The following is a 16,480-nucleotide window of genomic DNA, read 5'->3' on the forward strand; positions in this document are numbered from 1 at the left end:
TTTAATGCAGATTTATAGTCAATAATGAAGTAGATCAACTGATTCATTGAAAAATATACAATATTTAATAATGAAAAATTATTTATGCATTAATTTCAAAATTTATTAAATCTAATAATAAATCCACCCAAAATTATACATTATTTATTTTAAAAAATTTGTTGTATCTGCCACAGTTTCCAAGAAAAAACCGCGTGATTTAGTAACGCGGTCACCCTCCATTATAAAATAGGGTGGTACGACGTAACTTGCAAAAACTTGCAGCTAATTCTTGCAAATTCTGCAAGGTGAAAGTATCACATACAAGCCTGAAAAAAATGGCAGCGGGATCTTGAAGGATGAGCAACTTTTTGCCTACTTGTTTGCGATGCATGCATGAAATTTTACATTTTATTTTCAGTAATGAATGTACCGGTTTAAAAAATTAATGGATAACAATTTTTAATATGTTAGTACTCAGAAATGTTCTACGTACTTCCAGGAACAGCATCCATTTTGCAGAATTGAAATTGATGTCTTCTAAAAAAACTTATGCACTTTTCACTCTGTGGTACGAATTGACGCTTACGCTCTCGACAAACGACTGACTAACGAAGCCGAAGTTTGGATCGCAATTGCCATCCAGGTATAAAAATATGACTAATTTCATTTTCCCTACCCTAAAGAGACATCCTTAAACTGCCGATTCCAACAGGTAAAACCTCCATGCCGAAAAATTATTTTTTGGGGTTTTGGCCACGATTTCACGATTTGGGACCACTGTGCGTCGCGTAGGGGAGCGGGTCCCGGCGACGGGCGCCAGGCCCGGTCGTAAACCACCCCCAAAGGCCCTTGAAAGGCCTTCGTCAAGAGGACTGCGTGGGGACTTTCCACCAGTATCGATAGGAACACTTTCCCAGGCCGGGAAAGACACTTCCGCCTGAACGATTGACTGCGACACATCGTTCGACGCATAACGGCCACGAATCACCTTTGATTTGCCCAGTTTCCATTGTTTTCTTACATAAAGACACTTTTCATAACAAACAAATGGTTATTGGAAAATTTAAATATCTCGTTATTCTACTATGAATTTCATTAAAAAATCATCTTTATCTCGTGAATCGTGCTTAAAAACTCAATAAGGACGCTTCGTGTAAAACAGAGACGAATAAAATTTTATTTTAATAACATTCCATTTAACAGCTGTTCAGATAAGCTTTTATTCCTTTGTCGTGAAGTATAATTCCATTTTATAATTAAAATAGTAATTTTCACAGCGATAATTTATATAATATCTTATTATTTATCCGTTATCACTGCAGACTCAGGTGCTCGTTATGTAATCTCAAACAAAATGAAGCAAAGTTCATGCAATGGAGAGTCGAGGCTTTTATTGAATTTTGGGTATGTATTTTCTGGGAAAAAGTGGCTCGAAGCGAAAGAATTATTTGAAACGTTATCTCCGATATTACAGAAATAACAATAATAATGGTATAATAATATTATATTATCGAAATTCTGTGGAATTGAAAAATCACCGCGGGGAAGATAAAACGATACATTGAATCGAATAAATGTATGCATAAGCTGAAAATAATTCTGATTGAAAACAAAAAAAATTAAATCGTAGCAAGTATAAAATGTTGCTAATATTTATCTACAAAAAATGAGTAAATATTTAAAAATAAGACGCGTTAAAAATTGGACAGATTTTCCGTATCTTAATTTCTGTAAACTTAGAATTTTCTATCGAGTTCTAGTTTCTTAAAAAGATTGCCATGCTCGTGAGACGCGGAGGAAGTAAGTCTATTAAAGTTTAATGAAGTTAGACATGCTGGTTTGCTGTGTCGGAAGGGAAGTAAAGTTTTAGTATTTTGAAGGAAAGGTGAATTCACTGTTTCTTTGATTATAATTAAAAACTTTGTTGTCTAGGATCTAGATAATGACTTGGTGGATCGTGTATACCTTAGATCGATAACAAGACGGTAGAATGGAAGTTATTAAATTACAACGTTGTCTTTAATAAATATTCAAAATAAATTTTCTCGAAAACGAGACGTTATTACGAAAAATCGTATTCCTCATTTTTTATTCAGTATTATCAGTACTCTGTATAGTTATCATTCATAAAAGTATAACTTTGATGCGAATAATTTTATCAGTGTGATCCATATGTATTAATGCATTGTTTAGAAACTTCTCACGAGTCTTTGATTTGCTAATGAAATATCTGACGTTTCATATTTGCATATTATTACAGAAGATTAGCCAAGAATAAAAGTATGCAAATGTTATTTCACGATGAAAGTTTAATATTCGTGCGTAATAAATTTTCTAAATGCGAATTGGAAACAGCTTTTGACAGAAATCACTGTCACGGTTTGAATCTATTTCAAAGTTCCCTTTCCTATTATCTTTGTTAATGAATGCAAAGTGGGTTTACGGAGCCGTGATCCGTAAATATTTATTTATATGCGCTCATGCACTTCGTACTCTGCATAATGTAGTCTAGTTTGAATTTCAAAACGAAGGAACTTTCCATTCCATATGCGCATTAAACAGAAGTTTTATAAGAATACCTTCCATTCGCGCTAAGAAACGTACAATCGGTCGCAAAAGTGTTCAAACGCTTCTATAACTTTCCTGTGCACGTTACAGTACAATTTTTAACTAACGAAACTGCAAAATATTTTTATTTATTATTTGAGAGAAACGAAATATTACAATCGTTATAAAAATCGAATTTCTGAACAACAAAAAATAAAATAAAATAACAATTTTTAATTAAGCAATCGGTATTTTTATGGCATTTTGTTCACACCTGTTGGTAACTTGGACAAAATTTATTTTCAATAATCGACGTCAACACTTTATCATTGCAAGACAAAACAATTTTATTTAACTTTTCTTTTAAAATGGTAGTTTTTCAAACTTTGTGAACAAGTATTCCAACTTGTTTCGTTTCTGCTTAGATACATGTATTTCTAGCTGTGTTTACAATACAAAAAAATATGGTTCGAGTAACAAAAGAATAATAATACCTTATGATGGCGCAGCAGGGTTAGAGTGAACGTGTAGTTTATATGAACACAGTTTATTTGAGATATAGGCAATAAAAAAATAGGTTACATATTTATAGAATACACAAATGGAGTAATATAAATGACAATATATAATAGTAAAAAACTTTTACGCGGTTACATCTTTACCACGTGCCACAAGCAACAAAAAACCGCAGCAGCGAGCGAAGCGACGCGCCACGACGCACAGTGGTCCCAAATCGTGAAATAGTGGCCAAAACCCCAAAAAATAATTTTTCGGCATGGAGGTTTTACCTGTTGGAATCGGCAGTTTAAGGATGTCTCTTTAGGGTAGGGAAAATGAAATTAGTCATATTTTTATACCTGGATGGCAATTGCGATCCAAACTTCGGCTTCGTTAGTCAGTCGTTTGTCGAGAGCGTAAGCGTCAATTCGTACCACAGAGTGAAAAGTGCATAAGTTTTTTTAGAAGACATCAATTTCAATTCTGCAAAATGGATGCTGTTCCTGGAAGTACGTAGAACATTTCTGAGTACTAACATATTAAAAATTGTTATCCATTAATTTTTTAAACCGGTACATTCATTACTGAAAATAAAATGTAAAATTTCATGCATGCATCGCAAACAAGTAGGCAAGAAGTTGCTCATCCTTCAAGATCCCACTGCCATTTTTTTTCAGGCTTGTATGTGATACTTTCACCTTGCAGAATTTGCAAGAATTAGCTGCAAGTTTTTGCAAGTTACGTCGTACCACCCTATTTTATAATGGAGGGTGACCGCGTTACTAAATCACGCGGTTTTTTCTTGGAAACTGTGGCAGATACAACAAATTTTTTAAAATAAATAATGTATAATTTTGGGTGGACTTATTATTAGATTTAATAAATTTTGAAATTAATGCATAAATAATTTTTCATTATTAAATATTGTATATTTTTCAATGAACCAGTTGATCTACTTCATTATTGACTATAAATCTGCATTAAACTATTTACATGAAAAATTATTTATTTCGAAAATAGTTAATAAAATTTGAGAATTCCAAACTAAAACATTTTTTCGCATTTGCCATGTAAAAGCACTAAGAATCAAATAATATGAAGGCACTGCTGTAAGCTATAAATTGTGCCTTATACCTGCCTTACTTTATGACAGACATAAAACATTTGTGCGGTATTGCCTTTCGTTTTCATTTAGATTTTTTACTTATACAGGGTATTCGGCCACCCCTGGGAAAAATTTTAATGGGAGATTCTAGAGGCCAAAATAAGACGAAAATCAAGAGTATCAATTTCTTCACTGAGGCTTCATTAAAAAGTTATTAAAAAATTAAATTAAAAAATTTCAAATCATTCTGAAAAAATTATTTTTGGTTGCGGGGCTCAATTATAATCATTTTTGGTGAATACACATACCTCCGAAATCCGACGTGTTTTTACCCTTGTAATTAAACGTATAAACTATCAGTAATAAAATTCGATACTCTTTTGGCCAACTTTACGGGATTTGGGACCACTGAGAAAAGGCGTTAAATTTATTAGTTCAACCAGCAATGTTAATAACAGAATCCAGCACAGAAAGCGACATATCTGATAATGAATATGATTCCGATGATTCTCCTTGAAACATAGCAGTATATATGTAATTGGCGTAAGATGTTTTTGAGTCATTTCATTTAATAAATGCAATTGATTATTTATTTGTCATTTTTCCTTTAATTCGTAATCAACAACCTCGATAGTAACTACAGTGCGTAACAAAAAGTTGTACGCACCCACTTTTTTTCGATTATCTAACGAACGAGTTGTGATCCATGGATGAAACTTTTATACAATAAAGAGCATCTAAAAACACCTATTCTTATTATTTGTATCATCCGAATTGGAGCACACGTTCCCGAGTTGTGCAGCCGGAACAGTTTTCGGCTGGAACGAAAAGTTGTACGCACTTAATAAAAAATTAATTTAGTAATATATAAGACGCATTTTATTGATGGATACAGTGTTTTAATAATTAATGGGACCTCCTTTATTTTCTAATACTAAAAGGAGTCTCCTCGGAACACTTTGGATCAGTTTTTTGAGGACTTCCGGTGTGATCTCGTTCCAAGCGTCGATTATTGCGTCCTGTAGGCCAGCAATGGTTTCGAATTGTCGATGATCCTTATACACATCTCTGGCTATAATTCCCCAAACATTCTCAATAATATTCAGGTCCGGACTTATAGCCGGCCACTCCAAAACCGCGATATTCCGGTCCGCGAAAAACTTTTGTGTCTCTTTCGAACGGTGAATAGCGGCATTATCTTGCTGAAAAGTATCTCCATCATCCATATGAGGCAAAAGGAATACTTCAAGAGTGCGAATGTAGTCCTTCGAAGCCTGTCGACCGCTTAGAAATGCCATCCGCGATTTCTTCCCGAGCTTGAACGCGGCCCAAATCATAACACTTCCTCCGCCGGCTTGCCGTCTGACCTTCCGGGGTTGTTCCTTCCTGGTATCCTGCCAGCAGTAATCCCATCTATCAGGCCCATCAAGATTGAACTTCTTTTCATCGGACCACCACACATTATTCCATTCGGACGTCCACGCATGGTATTTCCTTGCGAACACCAACCTGGCTTCTTTATGATGCGGTTTCATTCTTGGTTTTCTAGTGATTTTCCGATATTTGATATTGGGATCTTCAACTAATCTTCTTCTAATAGTTGTATGGGATACCTCGTTCTTCAGTTCCGCGGAAATCCGGCGTGTAGACATCTTCCCGTCCGTGGCCAGCTTCTTGATCCTCCGAAGTGATCGCTCATCCAACTTTCTTGGACGCCCTGGAGACTTCTTCTTTCCATAATTTTCACGTAATCTGATGAGGTTTCTAATTACTCCATCAGATCTACCAAGTTCTCTTCCAATTTGTCTCATTGACTGTCCGCGACCGTACATTTCCCATGCACGGTTCTGCTCCTCCACGGATAATTTCGCACCACTTCCCATTGTTGTAGAATCAGAACTACGAGCGTCGATATCGCAACGACAAAAGACGAGTGACGATATTGTAACGACAAAAGACGTTCGTCTATTTCCAGTCTGATTCTACAACAATGTTTTATTAAGTGCGTACAACTTTTCGTTCCAGCCGAAAACTGTTCCGACTGCACAACTCGGGAACGTGTGCTCCAATTTGGATGATACAAATAATAAGAATGTGTGTTTTTAGATGCTCTTTATTGTATAAAAGTTTCATCCATGGATCACAACTCGTTCCTTAGATAATCGAAAAAAAGTGGGTGCGTACAACTTTTTGTTACGCACTGTATGTATCTAATTTCAGGTAATTCCGACATTTCTTTCGCATATGTGTGAGCTATATCGGAGCCGCCATTTTGTTTTTTTAAATTATGACTTTTGATTCGTAATCAGCGACCTCGATAACCCCTACCTACAAATTTTTAGCTAAATTGAAGAACTCCTTCATATTTTGGCCAACTTTTCGTCATTTGGGACCACTGTGCGACGGGCCCTAACATTACTCGCCGCGGGAATTATAACCCAATTACACCTTATATTGAAAAAAGATCATTTTGAACCATTTAATTTAGAAAAGGAAAAAAGTCAAGACCATGTGAGAAAATAACGATTTATTTTGGCCATACTATAATACATAAATACTCTTTGTAGTTTCGTTAATTAAAAATAGTAGGTATTTGTGTTCCTTGTACATTTAGTTCACTTAAATATCAAAATTATATTTAATAAGAAGACTAAATATTCTAATTAGCAACCACATTGAACAGCAAAACTCTTGCACAACTGTATTTGGAAATTTTCTAAAGCAATAAATCTAATTATTACATTCGAACGCACATTTGTAAAAAGTTGGTTCAAACAACTGATAAAATGAATTTTCATTGTTATGGATAAATTTTAAATGTTATTGGTGCTATGTATTTAAGAGTGGTTTCATTTTAAATTTCATTTCCACTAGAATTTATTTAAATCCTATTTTAAATTTTTCCGACGTTTTAATTTTAAACGCGAATTTATGAAAAATGCATCAGATTGATTTTCAATTTTTGAATCAAATTCTTATAAATCATTCAAATGGAATATAGTATAAAGGCACGCGTGTAGCAGTTTGTTGAACGCAAAATTGTATTCACGGTGTGCTTTTATGAACGCTGAAGTTGTTTCAGTAACAATGTTGTAGGGAACAATAGAAAATTGTCGCCTAAAAATTTTAATGTTATTGTACTGTGGAGCGTTCGATCAAGAGTGCGTTTATTTCTGTCTAGGGAAATTGTTTAAAAACCGAGGAAATACATCGCGAATAATATCTGTGTATGCGTTTCAATCGATCACGACTCACGTTCCATTATACGTTTAAATAAACTCTGTTTATATCGATCGACAAATAAGAGCACAATGCATCTGTAACAATTGAAACGGGAAAAACGTTTCTTGAAACAATTTATCGGGCTGTAAAAGCTGGATAGTATTTACTAGGAATGTTTATTTTTCGAAAATAGACGAAAGATTAACCAAATGTGTTCAATTTTAAAATGAGGAATAATTGTATCATAAAAGGAATTATTACTGATGCAATTATAATTAGTATCGTGTACATAGGAAATAATCTGGTTAAAATTCTTACGAGAAATTAATAAATAAATTTCATTTATAGTGTTTAAATCCACCGCCTTAATTTATTTATTAAAAATAAATTGTAAGAGTATAATTGCGAATATATAAGACGAATACAAATCTAGTCAATTAAATTAAAAAATTGTTTCAAATGATTCTTTTTAAAGTAATAAATATTAATATAGTAGTTGGATTTTTTTGAAATGATTGAACTTAGCAATTAACAGATATTGTACTAATAATATGGATTTATATTTTAAGTAACACTGAAACGTGCTTAATAATTAAAATTTTTACCGAAAATTTTTCTATAACTTTTTAACGAAGCCTCAATCAACAAATTAGTGTTCTTGATTTTCGTCTTATTTTGGCCTCCAGAATCTCCCATTAAAATTTTTCCCATGGGTGGCTGGATAGCCTGTACAACTAGTAGTATATAAATAGTATAACATGATTTTTAGAGCAGACTAAATTATATAAATAATATAACTAAAAGTGAGACTGTAAGATGGTGAATTAAAGGACTACATAATTTGTTAAAAAGTTATTAACGTTTAAAGTTCCGCTCTTACTGAATTTTTTTCTCGAAAATGTGCAGGATTTCGGGGGTATGTCTATTGACCCAAAATATTTGTAATTGACCCCCGCAACCGACAATAATTTTTTTAGAATGATTTGAAAAATTTTTTTTTCGCCGAAAAATTTCAATACCTATTCGATTTTTTTTCTCGAAAGTGGATAGGATTTCGGAGATATGTGTATTCACCAAAAATGATTGTAATTGACCCCCGCAATCGAAAATAATTTTTCCAGAACAATTAGAAATTTTTTTTTCGCCGGAAAAGCCCCCATTGTCGATTTTTATTAAAAATTCGTTTTTCATTTTTAGTAATTTTGTTTGACGCTGTACAGAAAAGTTGTTTAATACTTTTTTGTAGGCGTCCATCGGCTCTACTTCAGGAAAAAGTTTTATTGAAATATGTTCACTATTGTAGGAGTTATGGCTGTTTGAAAATTGTACCATTTTTATGGGGTTTATCTCACTTTACGGGGTCAAGAAACAACTTTTTCAATATTATTAGGATTTCGACAAATTCGTCACTAAAATACGCATTATTTGCCTTTTGAAACATTAAAATCTTTCAATTCGTTCAGAAGTTATGACGTTTCAAAGATTTGCATGAAATTACAAGGAAGCATTTTCTGGCCTCACAGTAGATTTTCGGTAAGGAATTTTTTTCTCGAAAATGCACGGTATTTCAGGGGTATGTCTATTTACCAAAAATGATGGTAATCGACCCCCCCAACTAAAAATATTTTTTCCAAAACGATTTGAAATTTTTTTTTTCGCCGAAAAATTTCAGCACCTGTACGAATTTTTTTCTCGAAAATGCGTAGGATTTCGGGGGTACGTGTAATGACCAAAAATGATTATAATCGACCCCTCAAACTAAAAATATTTTTTTCAGGACGATTTGAAATTTTTTTTTCGTCGAAAAATTTCAGCATCTGTACGAATTTTTTTCTCGAAAATGCGTAGGAATTCGGGGTTATATGTAATGACCAAAAATGATTATAATCGACCCCCGCAATCGAAAATAATTTTTCCAGAACGATTCAAAATTTTTTAATTTAATTTTTTAATAACTTTTTATCGAAGCCTCAGTCAAGAAATTGATATTCTTGATTTTCGTCTTATTTTGGCCTCCAGAATCTCCCATTAAAATTTTTCCCAGGGGTGATCGAACACCCTGTATAGGGGAATATTGATAGCATTTAATTATCCGTGCTACACTCTACTCCTAAAGACGTGTAAAACGTGTTACACGGAAAATATATATCGCGTATCTGAAATTTCTCTATAATAGAGAGCTTCTAAAAAAGAAAAAAAAAGAGAGGGTACAAGGTGTAATGCGAAATAACTCGAACATAAAGAATGTCATGCGCGCGAAAGTGCAGGCTCGTGCTTCTCCTCTATTCCGCTCAAATTAAATTTCGAGGATAACAGAATAAATACTGAAGTCGTCGGCAATATGTAATCATATTACTTTCACAAGAGAAGCGTTTCCGTTGCTGAATTCCTCGTTGAAATAACACAGGGGTGAAATAACGGTGACTTATATTACGCGCGTCAGCGTGAAGAATTTTATACGCGTGCCATAATTGACTCTCTATGCGTTCCAAAAACCAAATCGATAAGTCCAGTAGTTTTTGAAATAGCAACGCTGATAAATTGGCAAACATAGTTCCAAAGAACAAAGTTTTTACGCGGTTGTTCCAGGATTTCTGTGATTTTCAGTCGACTATAGTAGAGCTATTATCTTTACATTGTTTATCAGTGAATTCTTAACTTCCTACATCTGCTAAATTTCTTGCAAACAGCCTGATATTCGTTTTTATTACTGTCACGATTAGTAAAATAGTGTTAAATATTCAATATTTCTTATTTTGTATATGTATGCCAAGGCAATTATTCTTTCATTTAGAAACCTTTGATCACGTTGTTTTTTAAATGCACTCTTCTTTTGCGTAAGAATGATCTATTCGCCACGTTTTTAGTTTTAATAAACCTTGAACGCCTTTACAAGTATGCAATATTCTCCGGACAACAATTTTTTGATCGGATAACTGAAACAATTTTGATTAAATATTATTTTATCGATAACCGAACATTTCGAATACCTTTTACTTTTCAACCTACATGGAAGGAAAAATCCAGAGAAATTGTGAAATTTTTTTGGAAATACGTTTTGACGTTTCGATTATTGGAGCAGAAATTGAATCAGACTTCAGATGAGAATATAGATAGTGTCTATGGATAATAATGGTTACATCTTGCAATTTTGTGGCTTTTCTGATATACAGGGTGTTCGGCCACCTCTAGCAAAAATTTTAATGAGCGATAGTAGAGGCCAAAATAAGACAAAAATCAAGAATACTAATTTGTTGGTGGAAGCTTCGTTAAAAAGTTATTAACGTTTAAAGTGCCGCACTTACTGAATTTTTTTCTCGAAAATGCGCAAGATTTCGGGGGTATGTCTATTCACCAAAAATGACTGTAATTGAACCCTACAACCGAAAATAATTTTTCCACAACGATTTGCAATTTTTTAATTTTCTCGAATAATTTCACACCTTCTCTATTTTTTTTCTCGAAAGTGGGCAGGATTTCGTGGGTATGTCTAATGACAAAAACTGATTGTAATTGACCCCCGCAACCGAAAATAATTTTTCCACAACGATTTGCAATTTTTTTTCTCCGTTGAAAAATTTAGGCACCTAATTGGATTTTCAGTAAGGAATTTTTTTCTCGAAAGTGCGTACGATTTTGGAGGTATGTGTAATGATAAAAAATGATTGTAATTGATCCCCGCAACCGAAAATAATTTTTTTAGAACGATTTGAAAAATTTTTTTTCGCCGAAAAATTTCAGCACCTACTCGATTTTTTTTCTCGAAAGTAGATAGGATTTCGGAGGTATGTGTACTCACCAAAAATGATTGTAGTTGACCCCCGCAACCGAAAATAATTTTTCCAGAACGATTTGAAATTTTTGAATTTAATTGTTAATAACTTTTTAACGAAGCTTCCATCAACAAATTAGTATTCTTGATTTTCGTCTTATTTTGGCCTCTACTATCGCTCATTAAAATTTTTGCTAGAGGTGGCCGAACACCCTGTATACAGTTCTACATAGTTGATGGAAAAAGAGACTTTCATAGTAGAAAATTTACAGTGTACTTTGGAAATACTATGCAGGACAGTGGTATCTGTACATTACGTTTCTTATTAAAAAAAAAATTTATTTTCAATTTGTTTCTTATTTATATTTCGTACAAAGTAATTTTTCTAGCTATCATGCAGTAATTTTGTCTTCTAAGACACATCGAGGATATAGCATCAAGGTTGAAATATCGAACAATATCTGATAAAGTTGCACTTTCCATAAAACGATACATTTATGCAAAATAATCCTCCTTTCGGTCTACTGCAATATCCGCCGTATTTTTGTACATATTGCTTCTCACTTTTATCCAGCGATATTGAAATACAATCGATTACAAAAATATTCGGACATCGATCTGTATTTACAAAATACATAGAATCGACGAAACAAAAATGTTATTTTACGTTACAATATAGTTTGTAGGCAACAAAAATATAAAAGCTTTTTATTTTCAATCATTCGATTTATTAGATAATAAAGCAAAAACAAGAAGACGTATATTTCTACGTTAAAATTAAGATAAAAGTTATCGGTAAATGATTAATACTTACTGTGACTATCGCACTCCAATTTAAATACGTGGATGCCTAGTTTGAGGGATAAATTCAATTCTATCTTAGTGATCATACTTTTGTATATCTGATACAGTGTTTATTTTTAAAATATATGCAATCTCACGAATAGTTTCTCCCTTTTTTTTTTTTTTTTTTATTGAGCGTTTTAGGTCACATGCACCTTTTAGGTTATTAGTGACCACAGTTGGGTTACTTAGTGGGGCTAATCATATTTAGAGCAATTGGTATACATTGATGTCTTTTAAGAAGTTTAAAACTTTTCTGCAGGAATCTGTTTCTCGTAAGATCGTTAGTGAGTTTTGTAACTTGTGTTGGATCCTCTTCATATTGTATTTAGGGCAGATTGTCAAGATGTGTTCAATACTATTTCGTACGTTACAGGTGTCGCAGGAATTTGGTTCGGTTTTTGTGATAAGGTATGAGTGTGTCCAGTTCGAGTGTCCTATTCTTAGTCGGGTTATTTTCACTTGGTCTTTTCTATTTAGTAGTAGCGCCGGATTGAAGTCATGTATATTATTTCGAACTTTATGTAGCTTAGTTGGTCTGCTATTTCTCCATTCTTCATTCCACACTTCCGTTTGCGCCTTGGTGCAATGCTTTTGGATGTCTTGATGAGTTGCCTGTTCACATTTCGTTATAGCTGTACTGGAGCTAGTTTCTCCCTTTTCTCAATGAAAAATCACAAATTGTCTGATATTAAATTATGCATGTTTACCTTTACTTACATTACTCTTACATTCCATTGTTGGTGTTTCTATTTCTATTTTCTATTTTTTTTGGGTGCGATACTGGCACTATCAGCTTCGTAATAACACCATTTATCTCATTGTTGGTGTTATTCGTACCTAACATCGGTATCAAATCTGTTACAAACAAAACTGAAAAAAGTTTTTGTAGATTTGTAAAATAGTTTTCTTTATTTATTTTATGTGTATTTAACACTGGAACTAACGACAATTATAGTGTTTTTATTTGTATCAAGGAAATTGAAACGATAGGCCCGTGAATAAATGTATAATTCAATGGAAATAAGTGTTTATTCATTCTCTTATAAAAAATTACGATTTTCCAAAAATGCAGTCGAGTAAATTTTTTACAGGTTTTATTAGAAATTACCGATGAGTCATTTTGATTGGTTTGGCAGTTCTGGTGTTCAAATATAAAGCCTAGAAGTATTATATTCGTGTGTGAATATTTTTGTGGCATAAAAGTGAGTTGTATTTCTCTTTTTGGTTCATTATTTATACAACTGAGCATAGTAAAAAAAAGTTTCTACCCAATCCAAAATATTTTATTTTACATACATTTAAAATACGAGGTCTAGAAGTATTATATCGGTGCTCTAATATTTTTGTGACATAATAATCAGTTGTATTTCCCTCTTTTTGCTTCATTAATTACACAACTGTGCGTAATAAAGAAAAGTTGCTACACAATGCAAGATATTTTTCTTTATTTATTTTATGTATATTGAAAACATGAGGTCTCGAAATATTATATTGGTGCGCCAAAATTTTTGTGGCATAAAAATGAGTTGAAATTCCTTTCCTGCTTCATTATCTTCACAACTGAGCATAGTAAAAGAAAGTTTCTACACAATCCAAAATATTTTATTTTACATATGTTTAAAATACGAGGTCTAGAAGTATTATATTGGTGCTCTAATATTTTTGTGACATAATAATCAGTTGTATTTCCCTCTTTTTGCTTCATTAATTACACAACTGGGCATAGTAAAAAAAGTTTCTACCCAATGCAAGATATTTTTCTTTATTTATTTTATGTATATTGAAAACATGAGGTCTAGAAATATTATATTGGTGCGCCAAAATTTTTGTGACATAAAAATGAGTTGAAATTCCTTTCCTGCTTCATTATCTTCACAATTGAGCATAGTAAAAGAAAGTTTCTACACAATCCAAAATATTTTATTTTACATATGTTTAAAATACGAGGTCTAGAAGTATTATATCGGTGCTCTAATATTTTTGCGACATAATAATCAGTTGTATTTCCCTCTTTTTGCTTCATTAATTACACAACTGGGCATAGTAAAAAAAGTTTCTACCCAATGCAAGATATTTTTCTTTATTTATTTTATGTATATTGAAAACATGAGGTCTCGAAATATTATATTGGTGCTCCAAAATTTTTGTGGCATAAAAATGAGTTGAATTTCCTTTCCTGCTTCATTATCTTCACAATTGAGCATAGTAAAAGAAAGTTTCTACACAATCCAAAATATTTTATTTTACATATGTTTAAAATACGAGGTCTAGAAGTATTATATCGGTGCTCTAATATTTTTGCGACATAATAATCAGTTGTATTTCCCTCTTTTTGCTTCATTAATTACACAACTGAGCATAGTAAAAAAAGTTTCTACCCAATGCAAGATATTTTTCTTTATTTATTTTATGTATATTGAAAACATGAGGTCTCGAAATATTATATTGGTGCGCCAAAATTTTTGTGGCATAAAAATGAGTTGAATTTCCTTTCCTGCTTCATTATCTTCACAACTGAGCATAGTAAAAGAAAGTTTCTACACAATCCAAAATATTTTATTTTACATATGTTTAAAATACGAGGTCTAGAAGTATTATATTGGTGCTCTAATATTTTTGTGACATAATAATCAGTTGTATTTCCCTCTTTTTGCTTCATTAATTACACAACTGAGCATAGTAAAAAAAGTTTCTACCCAATGCAAGATATTTTTCTTTATTTATTTTATGTATATTGAAAACATGAGGTCTACAAATATTATATTGGTGCTCCAAAATTTTTGTGGCATAAAAATGAGTTGAATTTCCTTTCCTGCTTCATTATCTTCACAACTGAGCATAGTAAAAGAAAGTTTCTACACAATCCAAAATATTTTATTTTACATATGTTTAAAATACGAGGTCTAGAAGTATTATATCGGTGCTCTAATATTTTTGTGACATAATAATCAGTTGTATTTCCCTCTTTTTGCTTCATTAATTACACAACTGGGCATAGTAAAAAAAGTTTCTACCCAATGCAAGATATTTTTCTTTATTTATTTTATGTATATTGAAAACATGAGGTCTCGAAATATTATATTGGTGCTCCAAAATTTTTGTGGCATAAAAATGAGTTGAATTTCCTTTCCTGCTTCATTATCTTCACAACTGAGCATAGTAAAAGAAAGTTTCTACACAATCCAAAATATTTTATTTTACATATGTTTAAAATACGAGGTCTAGAAGTATTATATCGGTGCTCTAATATTTTTGTGACATAATAATCAGTTGTATTTCCCTCTTTTTGCTTCATTAATTACACAACTGGGCATAGTAAAAAAAGTTTCTACCCAATGCAAGATATTTTTCTTTATTTATTTTATGTATATTGAAAACATGAGGTCTCGAAATATTATATTGGTGCGCCAAAATTTTTGTGGCATAAAAATGAGTTGAAATTCCTTTCCTGCTTCATTATCTTCACAACTGAGCATAGTAAAAGAAAGTTTCTACACAATCCAAAATATTTTATTTTACATATGTTTAAAATACGAGGTCTAGAAGTATTATATTGGTGCTCTAATATTTTTGTGACATAATAATCAGTTGTATTTCCCTCTTTTTGCTTCATTAATTACACAACTGGGCATAGTAAAAAAAGTTTCTACCCAATGCAAGATATTTTTCTTTATTTATTTTATGTATATTGAAAACATGAGGTCTACAAATATTATATTGGTGCTCCAAAATTTTTGTGGCATAAAAATGAGTTGACTTTCCTTTCCTGCTTCATTATCTTCACAACTGAGCATAGTAAAAGAAAGTTTCTACACAATCCAAAATATTTTTTTTTTTATTTTACATATGTTTAAAATACGAGGTCTAGAAGTATTATATCGGTGCTCTAATATTTTTGTGACATAATAATCAGTTGTATTTCCCTCTTTTTGCTTCATTAATTACACAACTGTGCGTAATAAAGAAAAGTTGCTACACAATGCAAGATATTTTTCATTACTTATTTTATGTATATTGAAAACTTGATGTCTAGAAATATTATATCGGTGGTCGAATATTTCTGCAACCGACTGTATATTTCGCTTCAATTTGCCCCGCCGTAAAACGAAATACACGCAAGACAAATAACGAAGAACGACAGAATCCACGGCACGAAGAACCCGGCGTGCGATCGGAATTCTGCGGCGGCGTGTATCAGTGGTTCATACGTCGCCAGTAATTTTATCGGGGAATGTACATCGGGCAAATTGAATCGACGGAGGAACAGACGAAAGCCTCGTCTGCATATTTGCGCCCCGTTCTCGTGCGCCGTTTCCTACCACTTGCTGTCCCGTTTCGTTTGTTTGCTTGTTCATGTTTACAGCGACTAGTCCGATGCCCCGACACAAGGAAACAGCGTCCCGTTCCGCGTGCATACACGCGTGAACGATATTACGGGCCGCGGATCGAGCACCGAGGAATTCGACGCCCAGCGTCGACGCTACGACGATGCACGCTCACGCGCGCTT

The 16,480-nt window shown here is 32.8% G+C and overlaps 1 protein-coding gene across 1 annotated transcript in view; it reads left to right on the forward strand.

Moving 5' to 3' along the window:
- The first annotated feature begins 3,415 nt into the window (after window positions 1–3,415).
- LOC122397498 overlaps window positions 3,416–16,480 on the forward strand; it is a 241,687-nt gene continuing 228,622 nt past the window's right edge. The window contains exon 1 of the mRNA XM_043396680.1: window positions 3,416–3,536. Coding sequence (XP_043252615.1) covers window positions 3,518–3,536 — 19 coding nt within the window. The 5' untranslated portion in view covers window positions 3,416–3,517. The remainder of the gene's footprint in view (window positions 3,537–16,480) is intronic.

Source organism: Colletes gigas, unplaced genomic scaffold (assembly GCF_013123115.1).
Source record: "Colletes gigas isolate AHSC1104 unplaced genomic scaffold, ASM1312311v1 Colletes_gigas_Sc00009, whole genome shotgun sequence".
Taxonomy (NCBI): Eukaryota; Metazoa; Arthropoda; class Insecta; order Hymenoptera; family Colletidae; genus Colletes; species Colletes gigas.